The sequence below is a fragment of the Rhamphochromis sp. 'chilingali' genome, assembly GCF_963969265.1.
Source record: "Rhamphochromis sp. 'chilingali' genome assembly, chromosome: 9".
NCBI classification, from domain to species: Eukaryota; Metazoa; Chordata; class Actinopteri; order Cichliformes; family Cichlidae; genus Rhamphochromis; species Rhamphochromis sp. 'chilingali'.
In genome coordinates this window covers 35,382,671-35,408,791 of record NC_137936.1, presented here as the reverse complement: position 1 = coordinate 35,408,791, position 26,121 = coordinate 35,382,671, and the positions used below count along the sequence as shown (strand labels likewise).

The window sequence follows — 26,121 nt, the reverse complement described above, 5'->3', positions numbered from 1 at the left end:
TGTAAGTAAGCGATTAAGACTCGACTGTACACTGTGTTCGTGTTTTCCTCTGAAACAATAAGTTCCTTGGAGCAGCCTTTCTCGGTCTCTCGCTAGCAAACCTGACCCAGACAACAAAGTAAAGCTAGTTTTCGGCTATGAGCCGCGGACCTTCAGTAATAGTAATAAATCACATTCATGTAGTTATAAGCAGCATGATAATATATTAAGTAATCCAAAGTATTCAGAATACGTTACTCACGGAATACGTTACAAAATACATTTTGGGGCATGTATTCTGTAATGGAATACATTTTAAAAGTAACCTTCCCAACACTGCAGATATGTAACACAGCTGCTCATACACTGGTTCAAAATAAATCAGTCTGACTTGGGGTTCAGTATTTTTTAAATTTCAATAGTCCTGTAGAAATATGTCACCCAAAATATATAAAATATGAATCATTTCCTCTTCCACAAACATTTTAAATAATTCTTTTTAATTAGCATCATTTCATTTCCTTCATTTTTTCCCAGAAATTGTAACTGTGACATTTGTCCACTACGTGGCAGCATGTGGCGCCTGCATGATGAAGTCAGAACTTCAATCATCCTGTCAAATGTGCAGCGTTTCCCGTTTATGTCAGGTAACTCCCTCTGTGTTTAAAATATACAACCATTGCCTCCAGCAAGAAACCAGAAAACAAGAAAGAATATCTGACAAAAGCTCTTAAATAAAAAGGGTTCAAATATTTTATTCACACATTCTGCATTTGGTGAGAATCTTTTACACAATAACCCATTCAGAAAACAAAAATTATTACGTGAACATGTTGTTTTCCTTTAAAAATCAACCAAACTCATAGTTTGCTCTTCCAAATTGTTCTTTTTCCAAAAATAAATATCCCTGACATAGATAAAAAAAATTTATAAATATGTTATAGACAGAAAGTTGTGCGTTTACCATCGCCACACAGATTCCCACTATGAGACTATCTCAAACACAGAGTATCCACTGAAACAGTTTTATCAAAAAGCTTGCTTAGCACATGTAGCAGCTTTTAATGGTAATAATTGTGAAGCTTTCGGCCCCGGCATTCAGTGATCATGCTTACAGGATTATGCACGTGCTGATAAAACTACTTCAGTTGAAACGACCTCATGTTTAGTATGTAAAAAGAAGTCTGACCCTTGTTTCTACACAGTAAACAGATTCATGTTTATGTTACATTAAAGCAGCATTTGAGAAGGTCTACTATACCTTTTTAAAAGTATAAATATGGCAAGTACTTTGATCCCTTCATTTCACTTAAATACCTCAATGACATAAGTTATTACATTACATCAGTATAGTTTAGTATCAGGCTTGCATTCGTACCTAGTACAGTCTGTTGTTGTAACTGAGGTCCCATACGAAAACACTGTTGAGGTGGCTCTCTTACACAAATAAACCTTACTGTGGTCACTGTGGATAACTCAAACCGTTTAATCTGACCTGCTTGCATGCATTTGTGACATTCAGTGCGCTTGACATGCCGCCTCCATGGCTAATATCAGCCATCATTTCTCAGTGTACGCATTTGTTACAGTCACTCCTATACGTCTCACCATGACCTGTTTTTCTGCTGTAAACGTGAAGCTCGGACCAGAGACGATATGCTGGCATTCTGACACATTTCTGCCAGATGAATACACACCTGGAGAAGGCATTTGTAAAGACAAACAGCAGCGTCTGCATTGGCACATTTCTTGTGTTTCCAGTCCTTCCACATTGCACCTTTTTTCAAAGACACAAATGGCAGTAGTGTTTAAATGTCCCTGAGTGAGCCACCAACTTTTCAGCGCCCTATCAAAGCAGTCCCGCCAGGCCGCATCACTAGAAACCACTCAGACCTCCTTTAGGCAGCAGTCTCCGGCTTAGAATATAACTGGTAAAAGTACACAACATGCCAAATTGTACCCTTAAATAATACAAAAATCCCCAAAGCACCAAACAGGACCAGAGTATCATAGAAGGAGGCTGGCTGTTCTGCTGTGCAGTCCAATCTGAAACTTAGCTGAACACCAGAGTTGGGTGTCATTTCTCTGTGACTGCAGCAGCCATCGGGGTGCGTATGGTCCCACGTGCTGTGGCTGCCAGCTCCTCGATTTCTGTATTCAGCCGCCTGATAACCCACTCCACGGCCTCACGGCCCTGTTCGAGAACAAAGTGAAATGTTAGTTCACGGGAAAATGAGTTGCATCAAGTAGAATACAAGAACAGAAGAGACGGCGTGCCTGAAACACGTAAACCCACTTCATGCAGCGACTGGTCTGGAGAGAACGTTAAGCTGTTGACTAGTCATCTCGTAGTTTTTAAAGATTTTTCCACACAAGTACTTTTGGACGTACAAGTGAAATGCCACAAACCTGCTGCTACTGCCCCAGCATAACAGTTATCATCTCCCTTCTTTTCTTGCGATTTGCAATGGCTATAAACACTTCTGCCTATATGTAATTACAGCTAGGTTTTAGTTATTTAACCAACACTAGTCACATGCAAAACTACTTAAAACTTTACCAATCTCAGTACAGTTTGAAGGAACCTCTTACCTTTCCAGCATTAGTAGAGATGGTGCTGGCCATAACTCCCTCCAGGTAGCTGCTGAGACTGACCCCTTTCACAGAGATGATAGCCTCCTGGGTCAATATTGTTCTAAAAAAATCGTGAAATCAAAGTTATGGTGTGCATTGAACAATCTGACACTTCAAGCTCAGAGTGTTTATAACACATGTTACATCAGTGTAACAGTGTTAAAACTTACTTTTCTGGATCTTCAGGGTGTGGTTTATATGTTAATTTTTCATCCACAGATACCATGTTTGTGAATGTGATCTGGAGAGAGGGAAATGCAAATTGTGAGATTATGGAGAGATCATGCCTTACAGCAATAGGACAATAACCATAAGTCAATTGTTAAAACACCAGAAAAGGCATTAACAAAAAGAAAAAAAGAAAGAACTCAAATTCTTCCATTATTGCAGGTGCGGTGAAGCAAGTTCACAACAGACTAGTTACAAATCAGAATACTTATTAATCCATTAAAAAAAATTATGTGCAGATTATATGGTGTCTCCAAGACAATAAGAACAGTAAGAGACTGAACTAAATCAAAAACGTATCAGACTTGAAGATTTTCATGCTCTTAACGAGTTGATTGAATCACAAAGTTGAAGTTCTTTTTTTAGTTCCAAAATACTCTACATGTGCCTCTAAAGTTAAAATGCACTCTGCTAAGAAGTGACTTCTCACGCAGTTTAACAAGTTGGACTTGATTCCAGGATTAAGTCACAGAAACTCTTCAGATGTGTGCATGTCAAACAGGTCTCATAAGAACATGTAAGAAAAATTCTCCCATTCTTAGCAGTCAGAAATGAAATCAGATTTGCTCCTGCTTGCCAGCATCATGGTCTATATTCAGCTGGCAGCACAACGAGGTACGACTGTAAAAGTGTGCTTTGATCCGTGCTCGGTAATCTGGTTTTTCACCCACTGTGAGCCAAAAAACAGGAGGTGTTTATACAATATTTGTAATTTTTTAAAACTTTTTAGTACTCACATTTGAAGACTGAAGTTCAAAAGTCTGCTCTTTGGGATCAATAACTGATTGTTCCTGAACATAAGTGTATGTTCGTGCGTTACCAACGAGCTGAGGACAAAGAGAGAGATACATTTTACACAAACCTTAAAAGATATTTCAGAAATGGAGCAGATAATTCAAAGATAATTCAAAAAAGTGAGGTTAGAAATCATAATTGACCTTCTAATGACTCTAAAGTTCATGTGAAGAAGTGTTACTTAATCTGTGTTTTAAGTAGAAACATGAAGGCTGCAGCTGAGTAAACACTTTGTGTTTTCACTAAATTACTACTTCCATGGATTACTTCCAAAAGAGGCTTTTTGATACCACGACACCTTAATGCGAGTTAACATTTGCACCATGTGATAATTTAACTTCTTGTAACTCATATGCCATATTTTCCAGAGTACAAGAGGCAAAATAGACTGCAGTAAGAAAAGGCTGATTCCACTTGCTTGAGCTTCAAATTGATGATTTAGTTTGCCACAACTACAACTCTCCTAGGAGACCTTTGTCACAGGGCATCATCCATAAGATGGATCTAGTTCATACGCAGAGACTGAGGCAATCTGATTAAAGATTACATTAATACACTATCAATCACCGGGTCATAGTCTGTCCTTGGAATTACAGAGGCTAGTCATAGATGTAGTGAGTGAGCATTCCTTCACCCGAAGAAATCCAAGCAAAGGTCAGTGCTGACGAACAGCACCTGATTTCCTAATATTTAAACAGTTAAACAGTATGTAGCATATCAGCTTTCTGCAGTCTTATCATTACTGGCTTCAAAAAGTGAGGGTCAGAAGGAAAAGTTCAATGACATGACAGATATTCAGAGGCTTCCGTCACTGCTCCGATTCAGGAGACTGCTAGTTTTAACTGGGCTGACATACAAAGACGGAAAGTTACATCACATGGCGTAAAGGGTTACATCTGAGCAATGACAGAAATGTCACTACGGTGTCCTGTACAGCACGAGTCATGGCACGCAGCCATGAACCCGCCTGGGCAGACAGGTCAGCTGTTGCTACTATTCCTGGACAGAAATAGCCTGATAACCTGTTAGGTTATCGCTGCACTTGTTGAACGGAAAGCCTTAACCTCTCACCATTGCCACGCTTCTATCTGCTTTTTCTATCATTTGATAAGATTGTGCGTTTGTCAGTGATGCACAGCTGGGTTTTGATACTCACAGATTTCACTATAGATGGAAGCCCCCACTCTGTGCTGAGCAGTCTTTTACTGTGGAGGCATCCTTGTGTGTCAATTTTTCTGTCCAGAACATCCACCCCAACCACACTGGGGTTCATGGGGTTTGGGTACTTCTGCATAGCAGCTTTAATCACCATCTCCCAAGGGTGGCTGTTGAAGCAAAGAAAAATATTAATATTGTAACAAATAAAAACTGCCAAATACACATTTTTATGTCTTATACATTATATTTACACAAACTGAATACAGAGCTAAAATAATTCTTTATAAATTACCATTTTATGTTGGCTATCAACATTAAATCCAATATCAGCACTCATTTTATCTCACATCTATTAATTTATTCTCTTTCCTTTGTATAATATCTCAAACTAGTCCTTTGCGTTACATTTTGGTAGCTATTCTATTTCATTTAAGCAATTTGTGTCATGTTTTTCTTCTTTTTTGGCTGTATGAATATATTTTCCAACACTGCTAAAGCGAGTTTGCTAACAATACACACATTTAACAATTAAATGACTAGTGAATTAACCACTACTTAGTAACAAAAAAATGTTTTGTTATGTGATCATTTAAAAAAAAAAAAAAGATTCGAACTTGTGTTTAAAGCATTTAATGTGTCAAAATATTTTAATGAGTCTAAACAATTTCCCACTTTCCAATTTTTCAAAATATCCATCCAAAGTTAGTTAAGTAGATATATAATGTTTGAACAAAACATCAGTAAAGAGCGCTCATTGAGTAAAAATGTTGTTTTGAGTGGTTGCCATGCACTGGCCCGTTGCGTAGTGACGCACACGGAGATGTAGGGGAAAGGTTACGCACCAAGGGCTTGACCTGGCTGGCTGATTATGCAATGACAAAAGCATCTGTAACCAGAAACCGGCAGTTCCGCACACACCATGGCTATGTTAATACTTTTACAATCACCTATGAACTTGCGTGACTTCTTTTAAGCATTACATTGTTTTTAAAATTACACACAGACTGACAACGAATAGAATACGTCTGGTACTTCTCCTTAGCATGTCATTTTAGCATACAAGCTAGCGACAGTAAAGTTATACCGTAGACAGGTTATATTTCACTTACATAGTCCGTTAGTTATAGTTAGGAACATCGTCTGGTTACAGTTTTGTGTTATAAACCCTACGTGTGTTGTTCAGCGGATTAAAACTAGCGTTACTTAAGTGCTGAACCACACACCGAGCTCCTGCAGGCCGGACATAAAAACGCTTTGCAGGGGTAATTTACTCACTTGAATATGTGCTCTGAGGTCCAGATCTTCATGGTTTAGGTAGCTGATCGCTGCTGGTGAAAGGGGGGTAATTTAAAGAGCCGGTAGACTGGCACAGACGCACTGACAGACCGGGGTGAACCACGTTCAAAGACAACCGCATGTCTCCTCCCTTCATACCAGAGCAAGTCACGGGTGCGTGACGCACTTCCGCTACTGTGGCACATGCCGTACAAGTCCGCTGACCCTGGAATAGAAGGATAAGAAATAGTTTATCGTAAATGTCCATGGACAATTCACTTAACCGATGTAACAAAAGCGTGATTATAACATATCACCTTAAGTATGCATAATACGTTTTTTCCCATCAGGCTTGGCAGGCTCTGTGAATATCGCCCTTGTCTGTTACACAACTCAGCTGAAGGTTAAGACCTACTCAGCTGATGCAACAGGACGGAGTCACAGATCAAATCTTCATGTAATGGTTCAGCACTTGGTTATAAGTGTGCAGGCTCTGTAGATCCCGAGTCTTTATTACGTTCTTAATTTTCTCTGCGCAATTATGAAGTGACAGACTTGTTTTACTGAGTGAAAACAGGATTTATTTTCACTTTCCCCCCCTTTTGCTCAGTTTTCAGTTAGGTTTAGTTTAGTTTATATAGCAAAAAAAAAGTTACCCCCACCCCTCAAAAAACAAATCTTTATTGACAGATCTTTAAAAAAATTTTTTAATATATATACAACTGTGGGCGGTATTTTTCAGGAGCAATATTTTAGAAAATTTGCAATATGCGTTACAAAGAAAACAGCAATACTCACATTTCCTTTAAAAAATATATTTTAGTTTTTTTGTGTGCAGTGTTTTTTCAGTCAAGTTTTGCTTCTTCAAAAGTGTTCTTTGAAAGTGTTTTGTCATACCTAGTTCTGGCTCAGAGTAACAACCTTGGGGTAAATGGTCGTCCTTGTCAATGGGAAGATGAGCTACTGGACGAGTTTGGGAACTGCTAGTACTGTGAGTGCTGTGTCAAGTAAAAACTGGTGTCCTTATCTCTTCCAGTGCAAGACAGTTCCAAGTAATTTTTTCAAGCTGAGTGTGATATCTTGTGGTTAATTACATAATTATTCAATAAAATTACAATAAATGTTAATGCTGCTGGACAGGATTATGTGAAATAAAGTTATTTTTTTAACATTTACATAGCTTTTGAGTTATTACTGAATACTCAAACTATTGAGAATGAGAAGTAATATCTCTCTTTAGTCAGTCCTTTTCTTTTTTGAGTGATATTAACCCTGCTTGCTTTTTGGTAAACATGACAGCTGTTTTTCCTTCCTAGCTTTGTTGCTACATTGTAGAATTTGTCCTCTGTGGGGCAATACTGCACTTGTCACCATAACCTATACCCCCGTGTGATTTACAGGCTTTTCTTTAATCCCAGTGCAGTGTGGCTTTATTGCGGTTGAACTTGGACATCTTGGCAGCATGTGTACTTATCTCAGAGTGCAGCTAGTTTGTTCGAGTTATGAGTAATCTCTATACCCCAGGCTCGTGAAAGTGGGAGGAAACTGTGCGACAGCCTTAGCCGGTATCAGTGTCAGTGTGCTGTCAGAGGAACGTCCATCAGTAGAGCTGAGTTTAGTCCAGTTTAGCTTAAAATTGTGTCACTGAATTAAAAGTAAAAATATGGTTTTCCTTTTTCATTGTTGGAACAAAATTTCACTCTTGTTTTACTGTTTTTAATTGCTATCACAACTTATGCAAAATGCAAACGATACTGGTCAAGCAGTGTAAAGGTGACACTTCATGTTTAAAGCTGATGGATATATATTGCTGCCAAAACATTACTTTTCATATATACATGCAAAAATAGTATTTAACAAATTTACTGTGAAATTAAAAAAAAATCGAAAACGCACATTCAAGCACATGATCAGTTTAAGAATACAAAGCAGACAATCACCATTATTGTTGCAAATATGTTGCAGCACCTTTTATCACTTACACCAACAACAGATGCGACAAACTACAGAGTAAGAGTTCATTTTAATACCAATATTCCAACATTTCTTCTATCTTCTACTCATCTTTGGCTTCTTTGCTCATTTCAGTCACTGTTTCCAACGTAACCTCCACCTTAGACTGTGCCTTTCTTGTTGCTGATGGTGAGGGTCCCTCCTCTTCTTCCTCTTCTGGTTCCCAATCTAGATCAGCAGTGGCATCTTGGTACTGCTGGTACTCTGAGACCAGATCATTGAGGTTGCTCTCTGCCTCCGTAAACTCCAATTCATCCATACCTTCCCCCGTATACCAGTGGAGAAACGCCTTCCGTCTGAACATCATGACGAACTGCTCGCCCACTCTTCGAAACACTTCCTGAATGGCTGTGTTGTTGCCAATGAACGTGGAGGCCATTCTGAGGCCTCTAGGTGGGATGTCACACACGGCGACCTTCACGTTATGGGGGATCCAATCCACAAAGTAGTTGCTGTTTTTCTGCTGGATGGCAAGCATTTGCTCATCCACTTCTTTGGTGGACATCCTACCACGGAAGACGCCAGCGACCGTGAGGTAGCGGCCTCTCCTCGGGTCGCACGCTGTCATCATGTTGCGGGCGTCAAACATCTGCTGGGTGAGCTCCGGTACAGTGAGAGCTCTGTACTGTTGGCTGCCACGTGGCGTCAGAGGGGCAAAGCCTGGCATGAAGAAATGAAGGCGAGGGAAGGGCACCATGTTGACGGCGAGCTTCCTCAAGTCGGCGTTGAGCTGTCCAGGGAATCTCAGAGAAGTCGTGACCCCGCTCATGGTCATGGAAACCAAGTGGTTGAGGTCCCCGTAAGTCGGCGTGGTCAGTTTTAACGTGCGGAAACAGATGTCATAGAGGGCCTCGTTGTCAATGCAGTAGGTCTCGTCAGTGTTCTCCAGAAGTTGGTGGACTGACAGCGTAGCGTTGTAGGGCTCCACCACCGTGTCAGAGACTTTAGGCGACGGCATGACACTGAAGCTGTTCATGATGCGGTCGGGGTACTCCTCACGGATTTTGTTGATGATGAGGGTTCCCATTCCAGAACCAGTGCCGCCCCCGAGTGAGTGAACCAGCTGGAATCCCTGCAGGCAGTCGCAGCTTTCACTCTCGTGCCTCACCCTGTCGATCACCTGCTCCACCAGCTCTGCACCCTCTGTATAGTGGCCTTTTGCCCAGTTGTTCCCAGCTCCTGAGTTTCCTGTAATGCCAGAATAAATGTATGTAGGTCAAGGATACTGATAACATGCATCACAATTTTAAAAAGAAAAGAAATTGTGACATTTTTCAGTTCTAGGGCAGTAAATGTATCAACTTTTCACAGGTTAAATGCTTAGCACAGCTATTTTGCAATAATTTTTTATCAGTTTTACCAGTTTTACTTTCTGAAATTCAATAAGTCAAATTCAGTTGGGTTTTTTTTTTTTAATAAAGCCAAGATGGAAACCTTATTATTTTCTTACTGCAAGGCTAATATTATAAAAATAATATAGCATTTACACTGTACAACTCTATCCAAGAGCTTTCTAAATCCAAAGCACAACATGTAGTGTATAATATAGTAAACTGCATATAGCCTCCTTTCTCAAAAAGTCATGAAAATCAAAAGCACAGAAATGTGAGACAGAAAGTTTCAGAGTTTCAGAGTTTGCATATTATTGATTATCTCACCATGGATGAAGTTGTCTGGTCTAAAAAGGGCCCCAATGCGGCTTCCTCTTACACTGTCCATGGTGCCAGGCTCCAGGTCCACCAGTAGGGCCCTGGGGACATATTTACCACCTGCAAACACAGTTGAAGTTTTAAAAAAGACTTAATTAATTTTAATATTGTTTATTTGTAAATTTGTGAACAGCTGGAATTTATAAATAAAAATTTGAAATTTATCAAGCCAGATAAAGCAGCTCAAGTTAATAACGCACCGTGCGCCTCGTTGAAGTAGACGTTGACCCTCTCCAGTTGGATGTTGCTGTCTCCTTCATAAATGCCTGTTGCGTTGATCCCATGTTCTTCACTTATCACTTCCCAAAACTGCCAAGAAATAAAAGCATCAGTATAACATAAGCAGAAGCAAAAATGTTTGCAGATGCAGAAAATTAATACTTCATTTAACACTTTTGATGTTAAGGTCTTTAAATGGTTTCTTTAAAAATATATTTTGATCACTGTTTGCAGTATTTACAACCCTAATGACCATTAAAACAAAAAGGTGTAGGCTAAAATATCAGGCTGTTAAATCTACTGTTTTTTTCTAAATAACAAGAAATTTATAACATCTCACCAAATTAATAGATAATAAAAAAAATGAAAACCATACATCAGCACTAAAGTTGGTTACCACATTACTTTTAAACATTTATTTTACATTTTCATATTGAATGTTCCACCAGTTAATCCCTCAATATTTGTCCGGACCCCTACTTTTCCGCCCTGAGTTCAAACTGTTACTCTCTAATTTCAAACAGCCTCTGAATACACTTTAGATTTAGATTATTTTGTGCTTTGTGTTTTGTGAGTATAGCATTAAGATTAATAAAAAAATTTAGGGTGTGTAGTTTAACAAATAAGGAAGTGGTTGGTTCATTTATGATTTTTAAAGCTTTCTTCTGTTGCATGTAAATTGGATTAAACTGGAGTTTATTTACACACACGATGTGCAGAATTTGCTATTGGACATAAAATTAGATTTTTTTTAAAAATTGTCTCAACTGCAAAAATCAACAAGTTTGTTTAACTTCCCACGTATGCAATATATTCGAAATGACTTTAATTAAGTTGCGCTGACTGCTACAATAATTGACTTTATCTTTTAACATTTTTTTAGTTTTACGTATTAGACACATCAGGTTGTACAAATGGAAATCTTTACATAAACAATACAGAATTAATAACAGATTCCTCAAGCTCAGATCTCGAGTTGTACAAATGGTAAAGTTATTTAAAGTCAGCATCTTGAGTCAACTTTAAAAGTATCTAAAAGTGTTATGTTTTCAGCTTTATTATCTTGTCGTTTCACTCTCTTTTTTGTGTCAGCGACGATAAAAATGTCACACCCAGTGCTCGCACTGCAGTTCTCATTTTAGCTCTTATCTTTAGCCTGAATGCCTGACAGGGAACACCCTGTGTCACTCAAAACTGTTTTTGATATGCAAAGAAAAATTGCATGTGACAATATACACCGAAATAGAAAAAAGCAAAATAATGCGGCCAGTAAAGAAAAGTATTTTCTGTCATTTTATCTCAACCACAATTAGAGTAAAAAGTGGTTTATAGTCAAACTGACGCATCTTTAAATAATCTTTTTAAGAATTACATAGGAAGTTTTAACGATGCTAATGCATTTGTCTATATATTTTATTTATTTTACCTTTGAGCCGATCTGGTTGCCACACTGTCCAATTTGCAGATGTACAATTTCACGCATGATGGTCGGGCTACAGTACGCAGAACAGCTGGTGGTCTGTGATAGTCTTCAGTCCTCCTGTCAGCTTTTATAGTACAAGAAATGATGTCACCAGCAGTGTCGGGGAGTCACCCCTGCTGATAATATGTGAGAGACCCATGATACACAATGGAAACTGTGCACAGAATAGCAGCGTTTACCATTCATTGTTTATGCTTCCATTAGTAAGTAGACATAGCGTGTCTGCTTTAGATTTGTTTTTATATCTGTATGTTTCACATATGCAAATATAAATAGCTAATTATGAAAAAGGCATGGCATATTTCCTTTTGTATAAAACTTTGTAGACTTGCAAAACACCTCTACACTGAAAAAAGGCCAAGTTGGATTTATTTATTTCAATAGTGGACATTGGCAGAAACTTAAACAACTGAGTTAAATCAACACAACTTATTCATATTCAATAAACCTGTGCATTTTGTGTTGATAAAAGGCAATTGAAACATGTTTAGATGAAGTAAGGTGAGCTCTTGGAATATTTTAATACTTTGCAATATTGTCGTACTAATGCAAAACACGACATTTTATTGGATATAAAAAGAACATCTGAGCTGTGCAGCTGGGCAAAAGAAGGAAGGAAGTGAACCAGAAATTAATGGAAGCTGATGTGTTTCTCTGGTCAGCGTCAGATAACACTCAATAAGCATGCTCGTTTATATATAAGAAGAAAATAATGTTAACACTGTAGATACATCTGTTTGCAGTGAATGTTATATGTGTGAGAGATGCTACCATCTAGAGGATTTATGTAAGCATAACATGATATAACTGAATAAAGTTATGTCACCCAAATGCAAATTTGGGTGACAAATTGGTTTAAACAGAATTAAACCATCATTATTGTTACTATAGTTGAGAGAAGTGATTTAGAGATAAACAAAGAGGACAAATGTTATTCTCCTGTCATAGCTTTTAACTTACTTTATTAGTTAGTGTGCACAGAAAATATCATAATTATTTAAGTGTAAGTTTTCTCCTTGACTGTACCTTCAGTACAGGTCAGCATAAGGACAAAGGCTCTATTGCTCACACCTACAGAAATGCCACATATGGTCAAATCATTTGCGTTTGTTGAGATTTTTACTGTCATAGTTCATGATACCACCCACTTTGACAGTTTGCAGGTGACTGTACAAAGTTCCTTTCAGTATACTGGCAAAACCTTATAAGCGAAGTGCACGTGGTTTGCGACGACAAAAACGCCGTCGAACTGAGAAAAGTTTTGTTTACAGAGATTTTGCATTTATATTGCTTCTGAAATTGAAGTTATTAGTCTTTTTTCACTCGTCTGTGGGCATTCATTAGTGAGCCACAGCAGCATTTAGTTGTCATTGATGACCTTTATGTGTTTTGCCCTGAGCTTGTTTCTCTTGCTGTTTGACACATTTATGGAGGGAGGTGTGTGTGTGTGTGTGTTTTACATGCATCCGTCTGTGATCTAAAGGCCAAAGAGCCACTTGCATATCTAAATCGCCAGGAGGTGAGTGAAGATGACAGGACGTCCTTTTTTTGAATGGCTCTCAGTGTCTGTTTAATTACTTTAAATAATTGTTTTTATTGCTTTTTGCAGCTCGCAGTAAGTTTAGGGTAGAACCATTATGAAGTGTTATGTTTTTCCAGATTTTCTGTCACATATATGCTCTTACAATGGTAAATGTACATAGTAAAGACGGCAAAAAATGGATGTTAATAAGGTCACCGGATGTATAAGGAATAAGTCCAAAGTTCAGGCTTCAGACTGCTCTTAATACTCTGTTAAGACTGTTAAGACTCCAGGATCTGTACGACGTCAGTGATATAGCCCTCAAAGCAAACACAGTGTGATCTCACCCACTAGCTACTGACGACCTGTTACCTCAAAATTTCTGATGTACCTTTTACCTCATGTTTAGCATTATTGTTGTCATCATTTTGGTGTTTTGAAACCAGATGTGATGAGCGAGGGGGTGGGATGGGGGTGACTGTGAAACCACACACTCACGGATGGTCATTAGCTAGTGAGCGTATCTCGGATAATCCTTTTGAACTCTAATAATGAGCAAAATTTACCAAATAAAGTATTTGGTAAATTAAATATTAAAGTATTTATTACAAGTACATGTCCATGCAACAGTAATGTTAGGCTTGTTAATGCTGCTGGCAAACCTATATACTTAATCAGAGTGAGAAAAGTGAATAAATAAATAAAACATATGTGTGGTAGATGCTATTTATATGCTAGGTGTAAAATATCACGCATATTTAAACTTTTGTGGATATAAATGATAAATTGTTGTCCAACAATAAAATGATACTGAGCTTTTTAAAGGTTGTTTTGCATGAATAACAACTAAAAACTGGTCATTTTAGCACGTTGCTAGGTGGTTCCTTGGCAACATGATGACATTGTAATATCTGATATAGATAAGAACCTCCGGGGGCCTATGATGTACCTGTGTGCCAAGATTGGTTGTTTAGCTCCTGATGCTCTAGGAGGATAAACAAATAATCATGCAAACAGAGATTTTGTGTGTTATTATAGAAGTTTGTTTCCAGCAGTGGAAAAAAAACAATCAAACATACAAACAATTTTTTCAGCCATATGTGGCTATATCAGAATTTTGACTAACTCAAACATCTGAGGAAAAAAAGGCTTGAATTTCTGAAATAATAATTCCAATTTTGACTTATAGATGACAAAAATAATTGTTCTCTCATTTGAAATAAACTTCCGTTATATCAAAGTAAAGATGGCATGGAACTATTTATTGAGTACCTAACGTCGAGGTGGAGACTTCTAAATTTCGCTCATGACTAACAATGACAGCACAATATTCATTGTTAGAAAGACAAAAATTTTAATATTATTACATCTTGTTTTTGCTGGATGCTAAATTCACATTTCAGCTTCATGATTTTTTGTATTTTTTATAGACATAAGATATATATATATATATATATATATATATATATATATATATATATATATATATAAAAGGTCTATCCTAGTCTTAGCATTAACCATAACATACCCTAAAAAGTGTTGGTAGTCTCTCAATGCCAGATTTATAAAAACCATGAGTTACTAAAGCAATGTGACCTCAGTGGTCTTTGGCAAAGCCCTGTAAACGCTGTTTCAGAAGCTCCATTAGGTGTTGAATTGGTTTGCAGACTGTGAAAGGCAGGACATGATTTATAGATATCCTTCTCCTCCTGAAGTCCTCTATCAGAGTCTCAGCATTTGTTTTGCATTCACTGTTGTAGTCTTTTGTAATTTAATGAAAGTTTCTTCGCAGCTTTTAAAATGCGATTCCAACAGGGCATCGCTACTTTCTTTTTCGTTCTCAAATAACTGACAGCGCTAATTTGACTTTTATAATCACCGTTTAGTTTGGAATGAAGTGACAATAATAATGTTATAAACGGAGAGCTTACGTTTACTTTTTCTATCAGATGTGACAACATGCCATTAAAGTAGTAATTTGTACCAAACCATGTGATACATTTGCTCGGAAAGGCTGCAAGTTTTATCACTTACTTTTTACACGGACTTTTTTTTTCCATTTTTGCCACCTGAAGAATTTGGTAAACAAGATTGTTGCCCTTCACTTATTAACTGTTGATAGTCGTATTAGCATATTCCTGTTATTAGTAACCTAGCGGTGTTACTGCGATTGAATGTATATGGAAGCATTAATCTCTTTATGAGCCGATATTTGAATAACTTGATGTAAAGTTTGTCAGAGGTGTTGAATGAGGCGGCGGACAGGATAATAATCATTTTGCTTCAAAGAGGGCGCCTCTCCCCTTCTGTACCTCTGCTTCATGACGCTCCGGGCAATCATGTGATCCGACCCTGCTTCATTCCAGATGCGTCAAGTGGCATGCAGGCGGAAACGAGCGTTACTCTCACATTACCCTCAAAATAAAAGCCAAAAGTACCTTCTCGGCCTTAAGATTTGGTGGGTGGGTTAAATGTATTGATGTTTGTTCTGTTTTCGCAGTTCAGGTGAAACGTTATACTTTAACACACACACACACACACACACACACACACACACACACACACACACACACACACACACACACACACACACACACACACACACACTAAAAAAATTAATGTATTTACTAAATATATTTTAAAAATAATTAAAACTCCACTTGTGTGGCTGTAAGTTTTGTGCAGTTCAGAGAGAGGATTTTAAAGCCAGTTTTAGAAGAACTGCAAAAATCTGTGAAAAGAATAAATGTTTCACATAGCAAAAGTTTCAAAGGCTGTTGTTTTTTTTTTTCTTCAATTAATGCTTGGATGCCTGATTTTTATTTTAAGCTTTTTCTGGGATTTTCTGTTGCTGCAGGGCTATATTTATCAGGAACCCTTTGCCCTGAGCTCCACATAGATTTGCATTAGTGAATCAATGTCAAATGTCACATGTTAAATAAGTAAATAAAATAAAATATTGAAAATATTTCCCCTTTTTCTTACACTTATAGGAGTACTGGGGTTTCGTTGGGACCTCTGGTCAAATTAGCCAAGGCTCAAATCTAAGCCTGTTGACGTTCCCTTTTATTAAATGCATGGTTTAGAATTCTAAAAGACCCCGACCCCTGTATATTTAATGGTTAAACAAAACAACATAAATTGTCTTAGTAAGGTCTTATACCACCATGTGCCACCAGATAATCCCTCAAAACCCAGATGTTCAAAAGATTTTCTTGGATTTGGTGGTAACAGTGGTGGAAAGTGCTGTCTAAAATTGGAAGTCTAAAATTCCAGTGTTGGATGGGGCTGAGAGCACATTACTGTGGAGGCCATTTATGACACATCACTGTGAGGACCTTTGCTATCAAAACAAATCACAAGCTATTTGCATTTTTTAACCCAAAAAATTATGACGGCTGATGTGATTTTTGTACTCAAATCATTTAATGACTCATTGCTACCTATAAATGGGGACATTGTAGAGCACCATCATTGAGGTAGAAATGTATAATCATAGGATAAAGGTCATCATTCAGCCCAACTTCCTATTTGTGCCACTTCCTTCAAAGGCAACTGTTCTGAAATGTCAGGTGCAGCCGGTGTATGATGGTGAAGTTTAAAAATATAAGGTGAAAAAAAAATTATGACCTTTTTTTTCCTTTTGCAGGGGAAATAACCCCTATCACTATTACGTTACCTCCATTGTAATTACCGTTTTATGTTATTATTACTGATTATACACATCAGTCCACAAGTTTTTTGTGTCTGAAGAAGGCCACAACAGAGAGATTTTGTAAATTATTATGGAAGCTTGTTTTCAGGCCACGGAAAGAAATAAACAAAACAACCAAAACTATTTTATTTTTGCCAGCCATAGGCCAAACATGTGGGATAATATGTAATTTTCAACTTACTCAAACTTTTGGAAAAAGAAGTTTCAAGTTATGAAGTCTAAAATTTGAAATGAGAACCAGTAATTTTGACTTGGATGGCATCTTTTTTATTTATTTATTTATTTTTCAGTCAAAATAAACTCTCATATATAATAGTAAGAAATGACCTCGAATTAGTGAACTGTGAACTGAGGGATTGCACAAAGGTCCAGTATACAATCAGGCAATGTCTTGTAGAGTGCAAGAATACAAATAAAATGAAAACACAGAAAAACATTAAATCAAAGACGTGTGACCTAACTGTATACACACCCTGTATTTGTTTTTGTGTGTGTCAGCAAAAAATACTTAAAAAGGACGAAAACATCTATTTTTAAGAGATTAGTTCCGCTTATGCGTCCTTTCGGCTTTTATTGTGAAAGCTTCCAGCGGAAGTCGAGTTTCTCCGTCCCGGAAAACTTGACCACGGTTCTTCGTTCCCAGGGTTCCGTGAGAGCCGTTTGCCCCACCCCGCCTCTACAACGCTATCTATCTCAATGTTCAATTCTCAGAGAAAAAAAAAGGTGGGCAAAAATAATTCAGGGTAACACAGCAAAGAAACGAGTCTCACCTCCCCGACCGGTTCATCGGAGCAACCGCGGCCTGTCGGCGGTTAAAAATGACAGCGTCGCCGTTGGACCAGTGATTGAAAACACCGCGGTATGTTCATGTATCATGCACATGTAACCATAATCTACCATACGGATTCAAAGGGAATACAAAAATCCGAGAGACTTGACAGCGCCTTGTACCTGCGCCAAACGGGAAAATAACGGAGGATTTTCCACGAATATCACCTGGATATCGCGCTATATTCAAGGACATCCAGCTGCCAAACACCGCCTTAGCTCGGCCCCGGAGAAGCTTTCTGATGTGAGGAGAAATATAAATTGACGTTACGGAGAGAAAAAGGACGGAGAAGGGGCCTTGTTTCTTTCCCCCCTTTTTTTTCTTTTCTTTTTTCCTTTTTTCTTTTCTTTGGGGGGTGGGGGGGTTCTCGTGAAACCTCAGGAAAAAAAAGCCAAGCACCAGCATCTACTTACGGGGGAGAGGAAATAATTTGGACATCGGCTAAAAACGGGATCTTATTGATAAGGCTCCTATATATAATGTGACTGTTGTGGTGGAGACAGAAGCCCGGGTTGTAGCCTGATGATTCACATGCCGTCATTTTAAGAGGAAATATTAATTTTTTAATTTCTCCCCATCCGCCCTGTTAATGTGCTTTTTTTCCTGGCCAGCCTGAGATAGGATTTCAAATAATAACCTGAAATTATATTTAAAGGGAGAGTCGATGGAAAAAAAGAAAACGGGGCTCTTTTTGGTTGTGAGTGGAAATGAATTGAACGGCAGAGTAGTGAGGCATCTGCCAAAGATGGGCTCCGGAGGAGACATTTGCTGAGGAAGATTTAACATCAAAGCTTGAGAAAATATACATACGTGTATATTTAAAACAAAGGAGGAAAAGAAGGGGGGGTAAAAAAAAAATACACCTTTAAGGAATCTGGACCCCACCACCAGCACCATCGCCATCCCTAGACACTCATTCATGTGCAGCCAGAAGCTGGAAATTTTACATCCACTCTCATATCAATGTTGATGACTTCATTGCGGATTTACAGTGGGGGAAAAAACTACAGGAATCAAGCATCTGAGAAGGGCGGCATCGTAGCTCTGCTCCTTTCTGACTGATCTGTTGCTGATAAATTGCCAGTAAATATCCACACCCCCCACCCCATCCCCTCCTCCACACATACACATTGTGCCAAAGCCTGGTGAAGCTCACTGTCTACTACCTGGCGTCTACTTCTTCTGCATCTGGCAAGATACATGTCACCCATTTGGAGCCAGGTGTTCCTCTCTTGGGCCAGTCTAGGAATTTGGGATTGATTTAAAAAAAGATCCTCTCTTTTCTGACCATCACCCTCTTCTTTCACCCACCTACCCCAACCATATCAACCGCCCTGCCTCCAAACCCTGAACCTGCAACTGGGTTTTTGGGAAGATGGGCTGCCTTGGCAATAGTAAGACTGAAGACCAACGAAATGAGGAGAAGGCACAGAGGGAAGCCAACAAAAAGATTGAGAAGCAGCTCCAAAAAGACAAACAGATATACCGGGCAACTCACCGGCTACTGCTGTTGGGTAGGTTTTGTGAAATTTAACATTACTGTTTCCATTTTGTTCCTACAAAACAGCATTTTCACCTGTTTAACTCATGTCGGTGCCACTGTAGCAGACTGTACCCATGAAAAGTGTGTAAGGACCACTGTTACAGCAAGGCATCAAGAACTGATGCAACGCCATGAAGTCCCGACTAATTCGCTTCAAGCGTCTTGGCACAGGACAGTTGAAAAAGCAGGCCTGTCTGCATTCATGGGATATTATGGAGCATGATTGCAGAACATGTGATAGAGAGGGGGGCAGACAGACACCACCATCTGTGTGAGGGAACCACACACACACACACACACACACAGGCACCACGCAGAGGCCGGGAGGCCACTCGCGGGCGTTTGTGCATGGCTCTTTCTCACCTCCACACATGTAAAAAAAACCAAAAAAAACCAAACTTGTGATCTGGTTCATTTGTGGCTGCTGCGTACATCCTGGTTGAGCCTAGTTTTCATACTGCATATGACATACTTTTTTTTTTTTCTCTCTCTCTTTTTGCATAATCCGTCCACACCACCCACTCTGGAAATTAATATCCTCTAATTAGCCATTATTTGGTAAAGCTATTTTTGGCCTCATCACGAGAGCCTTCCTGACATGATGCAGTGTGAACCTTAAGGCCAGCCCTTGTGCTGGACTACAGAGTGCAAATTAGGATTACTAGTTTGCCTTGAATGCCTGTTTCTCTCGCTCTACGCCTTCTCTGAAAAGCAGGCCTGTAGCCTGGCTGGCTCCTGGTGCTTGGGGATGGAGATGTGATGGCCGGGCTCCTTTCACACTCAGTTTTGCAAGGACACGTTGAAGGCTGTTCTTATCCAGAAATTTATTTTCTTAATTATTAACATCAGGGTTCAGGGTCTAGCAGTTTTTCTCCTGAATGACATGCTCGGGGAGAGAATAGTTGTCTACATGTTGGAGCTTTTTTTTTTTTTCCTTGGTCCTTGTCGCCTCTGGAAGAAGGGGCAGACTTTGGTGAAAGTGCACGTGTCGTGCATCAGCCTCCCTATGTAAAACTACACAAGCTAAATGTATTTACGATTCAGTGTTGCATAAAATGCGTAGTACAAGTTAAAAGTAGTATCCTAGTGTTTAGTGCTTTGCCAAGGTGAGGTAGAACAATTCATGAAGTTACCTGTGGTTCCCAAGATAAGGGTTTGGGTCACAGGAGAAATCTAAGGGGTCATGAGGTTTGCTTTTCTGGTCTGTGTGTGTTGCTTTGTGACATAATGGGTCTCAAAATTGTTCTTTAAATGAGACGTTTAAAGGGGAAATCTCTCTTTGGAGGAACTGCCTTTGGAAGAGGTCACTAGCCAGAAGTGGCAGGAACCACCGGTTTAATCTTTAACAATGCAGTGTGTATAATACGCTGACCTTTTTGTTTTTTTTTAATGTAAAATCAGAAACTGCAAAGTAACAAATACATGAAGTAATGTTTTAAAAAAGGATATTTCCTTCTTAAACACAGTGAAGTAAAATGCACTGTTGAAATGGGAATACTCAAGTAAAACTCAAGTTTCTTCATACATAAGATAAGAGCAGTCAATGATAAGAGCAGTAAAAAGAGATAAGAAAAGTAAAAGGTTCTTGACTCTTAGGTTGGGTACATCGAGGTCTCGCCTTTTGGCTTTTGTGTAACATGCACTGTTTAAAAGTAGGTAAGGCCTGTGACAGGGCAATGTCTGTGCACAATGGACAGGACTTCTCTGCTAAGGTGCAACATTGTTGTAGTTCAAATCATTAAAGGCATCGCTGTTTAGTGCTTCCAGGACTCGTCTAACCTTGGAACATCAAAATGCCTTCCATCTCTGCTCCTTCCTGGATATTTTAGTTGCTTGTACAACTTCATGAAACTCTTGTCTGACTTGTTGTTTCTCTGCTTTCAGGGGCTGGTGAATCCGGGAAAAGTACGATAGTCAAACAGATGCGAATATTGCACGTTAATGGCTTCAACGCAGAGTAAGTTTCGCTGGTTCCCCCTCAGTTCACTATTCACTAAACACTCCCACAGTTTCTCTTTAGAGTAAAGGAACCCATTTAGATGGATATCTGCTCAGGTACTGACATATTTGTTGACCAAATACCTAAATTATGTAATGATGTTTTGGAGAGGAGTAATGGGGCATTAAGAAGATACCACTGATACAAAATACCTTTCCCACCAGTCTTCAAGTTTTCAGGTAGAGCAGGAGACTTGGTTAGTTATTACTTTTAAAATCACCTTAAATACAGAAGTAAAAAGAAGCATTGGATGTTACTGTTCTTGCCTATAAATAATTTCTTTAACCATATATTTAGAAGTGATGAATTAGCAGCTGTTTCCAGCTTGTTTTTATATTATAGCTAATAGAAATACTGTATTTGAAGTGTTAGTTGGACAATGAAAGAAAAAACAAAATGTTATTGGATTCATTGTGAAAATGGTAAATCAGATTGAAAGCCTTTTATGATAACTGTTTAAAAAAATATTCTATACATGTCTATACACCAACAAATTCCATATATATATCTTAGTATTTTATCATAGTGGGTTAAACAATATGCATCAAGTGCAGTATTTTAAGAGGCATTTACCTTTTTATAAAACCTCGTAATGCAGCGAGTGTAAACTGTTTTTAGATTGCAGAAGCACTGCTGCAGTAGTTCCTTACTTTGTATTAACTTCATGCACAGCAGGATCTTCTGGTTTTTACCTTTTCTAAAATCAGTAGGGATGCATGCTGGTTAAATATACTCCACATTGTTTATAAGAATTAAAACAGACTTCCAGGTCCTTATGTCACAGCCCGGCTCGACGCAACATAAAGTGTAGACTGAGTCCAGAGTTTGCAGAAACATTGGTTTTATTTTAAATTACTTAACCTCAGCTAAAGACGACAGCCCGGAGAGCATGAAGGTAAGAAGTGGCATCTTTCCCTGAGCCAACCTGAGGCATGCCTTTATCCACGCCTCGTCAGGTGTAGACAATTGGGAATTAAGCCTCTGCAACACCCAGAGACTCTTTCTTCCAGAAAACCATTGTTAGTAATGACATCTGTCGTTAAGTGCACTGAAGTCAACGTGACGTCGGCAGAGCACGTACTCGCGTTCTATCTACAATTAGCATCAACCAAATCAGTGAGGAGACAAACTCCAGTTTGTCCTGACCTGTTATGCTTGTCATTTATATGCAGTCTACAGTGGCTGAAAGATAAATGTACACCTTGGTGTCAGTATAAGGATAAAAAAGTTTATTTAATAAGACTACCAATGCCGGATGAATATTTGCTAGCCGAGTTGCATCAGACGGTCTTTCTTCTGGCTAATGTTAGCTAACATTAGCCTAACTGCTGGTATGGACTGATTACTGCCCAACATAACAGGTGGACATCCTTCTAACCAACCACTTCCTGTCTAACTTTGTCACTGGTACAATAGAGCTTGATTTAAACATTTCCATGGTAACACTGATCTCCTGTCAATCACACTGGTAGAAGATCGCTGCCATTTGATTGGTTATAGTTTTTTTTTCTGCAACATGGTGAATATAATGTCTTTAAGGAAGGTTGATATCATACCATCGTTTCACAATATCAAACCTCGTATTATGTTCACTTTGGATCGCTACAGTATTATGGCTCATAATCAAAATCCCTATGGAGAACTCTGCTGAACTGTGTACCATCTGAAGTAACATGAGTTTGTCTTTTTTTGTACTTACTGCAAGTTTGCGTTGGTGTCTGGGTTGTGCTGTGAGCCAGCTGTTTGTTAACATTACTGATAAATAGACGCAGTGACTGAAAAAGGTTGCTTAGAGAAAGTTTAAGCAGCAAAATGCCTTTTAAAGGTAATTACACAGCTTTAGATGTGCTTTATGTTGTCTCGCATTTATAACAAAGAAGTAAAAGGTTTTTCCTTTTGGTAAACTGTAAAATTTACTAAACATATTCTCACTTTTTCAACCCGATGTTCTTAACAGAGGGGAGGAGCTCCTGTCATTCCTGTGAGTCAGGAAAATAAAGTTGTTGGGGCTTTTTTGTATTGTTGTGGAGCAAATTAGTGAAAAGTTGTGTGGCACAGGAGGAAGGCTTTGTCCTTGTCAGCTTTTCATGTGGAAACATGGCTTTGGGTGCTTTTAGCCACCCTGTCTTGTGAATTTCCTAAAACTCCTTCCCAACTTGATGCAGTGGAAATAAAAGTCACATTTTTCTATTCTTAATCATCAGTTTCCTTGAAAGGGGTTTTGGGCTAGAAGAATCATCATGTGCTTATTTTTGGGTCGCATCAAACAGACGCTTCTCACAGACCCAGGCGCCCCGGTGCAGTGATGAATTCCCAGTCTTTGTTAGGGTTCCTTTTCACTCTGTGGGTTTCCCCCTCTGCATGCAAGGCTTTGCCATTCAAGGTAAGGTCAGGCACAGGTATTTGTAAGGAGCCGGTAGTGGGATGATGATGATGATGGTGGTGTTTAGTGACACACCAGGAAATGGGTGGGGGACACGAGAGATGACTGAGCAGGACAGCTCCTTTTAATAGAGGTGATCTGTTATTTACTTATTTATCTTGTGGAGGTCCTAGTGTGAGGAATATAGCATTTGAGTGAGTTTCATTACATTCACATGGAGCCTCAATTCCCTCACTCATGTTGCTTCCTCACATTCTGGCTCCTCCCAGCTAGGATGGAGGTGAAGCTGCCGTGTGCTGCGTTGTTTGCTGCTTGCTTGTATACTTTTGATTGGCTGGGATTTCTTTATGGGTAGGGTTATATCACCACATGCTACTTTGGCATGTTCTTAACAATGCTTTCAATCACTTTGTTGTATTTTCAGGCGAGTGGGAGTGTTCACATAGATGTAGCCAAAAAGCATCAGGACAATATTTTTTTATTTTATTTTATTATTTGTTTTTTTAGACAGGCTACAACTGTTGAGTCAACCAATAAGCCAACTGGAAGAAAATATAAACAAGTTAGACAAAGAGAATGAAACACATGACAAGGTTGGGTCGCCAGGTAAACCTATAGACTAACATCAAACTGAGTATTTGTGCCATCACCATTTTATTTGTTTTTTTAAAATAAATCGAGACATTATGAGTGAGAGATGGATCTGACTGTGAAGCAGAGGGACGCGAGTCATAGGCTAGCAACTTGCTTTTTAAGCTCACTTTAAAGCATACCGTGGTAATATAGAATGATGTTAATAATTTGATATAAAAGCTGTAGCCTTATGAATTACAGCCTGTTATCTAGGAGATTTGATTTAAAGCAGCTGAGTTTAGAAACTCACATCATTTCTTTTAGATTAATGACAGTTTAACTGGGAGAAAGGACTGACTCTGTTGGACTTGGTAGGTCAACAGTGGTCAACAGAGTGCACTCATGGTTGTACTCGAGTGTTACCTGAGCAAAGCTTCCTTTAGACCAGGGGTGTCAAACTCAAATACACAGTGGGCCAAAATTCAAAACTGGAACAAAGTCGTGGGCTAACATTAATATTTATTGAAAAAAAAAATCTTCCTCCAGATATGAGAATGAATCTTTTCTTATGGACTCAAACAAGTTTTGCTGAAAAACTGAATATGGAACAAGCAAAGCTTAATACTAAACAATATATATATTAGCTGTATAATACCAGTAGGCCAGCTCTAATAGTAATTTGGTGTGGCTTCGCGGGCCAAATGTAATTAGGCTGCGGGCCAGAGTTTGACACTTATGCTTTAGACCGTAGAGAGATCACAAACTCAAACACAGTCAGGTTTTATTTGACCTTTTATCAAGTTATTCACAGACTTGCTGTTAGTTAGTGATTACTGACTGTGACACATATGTTCATAGCAGGAAAAGTACCTGAAGCTGCTTACTGCATGTGTTTTGGTGAATTTTGTCACATAGAGTCAGCGACTGGTTTGACCAGCAATCAGAAAGGAATCGATTAATATTTGCCTTGAAAAAACAAAACAGGGATGTGTGCAAAAATCCTGTGAAAGCAATTTTCTGAATGGATTTTTGTACTTGGGGTGGATTTCTCTTTTTAGCCTGATTGCGTTTCATGTCATTAGGTCAGTTGCAGTGCGTGTTCAGGTCTTCTGTGCTTTTTTGACTTGTTTTTTTTCACCAGTCAGGAATATATCCTACTGCCATGAATTTAAATGGCAATTATTTAGAGAAATTGGGTGCTTTTTAAAAATATTTGTAAATATGCAGACGAAAGAAATCTGTACAGCTGTGTTGGTCTCTGTATGGAGAAATAGTCATAGGTGAGAATGAGGATCACTGCAAAAATTCACATCTGGAATAAGGCAGAAAGTGCTCAGAATAAGTGACACGGGGTTGTTTTGGAGAATTTGTGCTGCTGTTGTGTTGCCTGTTCTGATATAATTGTTCTTAATCCACCTTATTATCAACAACGCTTTAAAAGATTCGAATATCAATTAGAAATGACCAGCATTCATCCCAGAAATATTATATTTTTGGTTAAAATATTGACATATTTTACTATTTCAGTGCCAGCTAGCGATGGTAGCTGATTAAAATGCCCACATGTGCTTTTATATTAACATGTGAAGTGGCTACAACTGGGAAGTATTGTTTACATTTTACATAGGACGCATGAGCGAGAGATATCCACCCATGCCTTTAATTTAAAATCTTTCCCCTCAGCACAAGTTGTATACGCTTAATTTTAGGGTTTGTATTCTTGCTGTAAGGTTAAGTAGCCCATTGTTGAGATATTTGTGGAATTCATTATCAAATCTGAATTTCAACAACCAGACTTTTGTGTTTTGTCAGGACACATTTGAAGGAATCCAGCACTTATGTTTCTGTGTGACGTCAGTGCTTTGCGATATCAGCAAAGCTCACAGATTGCATGAACTGCCATGTTGTGAAATTCTGTTTATCTCTACAACGACAAGGAAGGACAAAATGTGGACCGTATTATTTAATTTAGCAGTACTTTGGGCTCCTTGGTGTTCATGACTTCTCAAACTATAGTACAAAAATGTACTATAACAATCAACTAGCTGTGTGGTTTAGTGCTTA

The 26,121-nt window shown here is 38.6% G+C and overlaps 3 protein-coding genes across 3 annotated transcripts in view; 1 reads left to right on the top strand and 2 right to left on the bottom strand.

Annotated features, from left to right (window-relative positions):
- Positions 1 to 694: 694 nt before the first annotated feature.
- Positions 695 to 6,243, bottom strand: prelid3b (PRELI domain containing 3). The gene is made up of 6 exons (XM_080891580.1): positions 6,070 to 6,243; positions 4,793 to 4,961; positions 3,579 to 3,668; positions 2,784 to 2,854; positions 2,572 to 2,674; positions 695 to 2,173 (listed from the first exon to the last, which is right to left on the bottom strand). Exons 1-6 carry the CDS (start codon positions 6,099 to 6,101, stop codon positions 2,057 to 2,059), a joined length of 582 nt encoding a protein of 193 aa, XP_080747706.1. The 5' UTR covers positions 6,102 to 6,243; the 3' UTR covers positions 695 to 2,056.
- A 558-nt stretch (positions 6,244 to 6,801) lies between these two features.
- Positions 6,802 to 11,569, bottom strand: tubb1 (tubulin, beta 1 class VI). Its single transcript, XM_080892672.1, has 4 exons — positions 11,437 to 11,569; positions 9,992 to 10,100; positions 9,741 to 9,851; positions 6,802 to 9,270 (listed from the first exon to the last, which is right to left on the bottom strand). The coding sequence occupies exons 1-4, from the start codon at positions 11,491 to 11,493 to the stop codon at positions 8,126 to 8,128; spliced, it is 1,422 nt and encodes a 473-aa protein (XP_080748798.1). The 5' UTR covers positions 11,494 to 11,569; the 3' UTR covers positions 6,802 to 8,125.
- A 5,787-nt stretch (positions 11,570 to 17,356) lies between these two features.
- Positions 17,357 to 26,121, top strand: part of LOC308403006 (guanine nucleotide-binding protein G(s) subunit alpha-like) — a 38,011-nt gene continuing 29,246 nt past the window's right edge. Inside the window, exons 1-2 of the mRNA XM_080892218.1 lie at positions 17,357 to 19,073; positions 20,987 to 21,059. Coding sequence (XP_080748344.1) covers positions 18,935 to 19,073; positions 20,987 to 21,059 — 212 coding nt within the window. The 5' untranslated portion in view covers positions 17,357 to 18,934. The remainder of the gene's footprint in view (positions 19,074 to 20,986; positions 21,060 to 26,121) is intronic.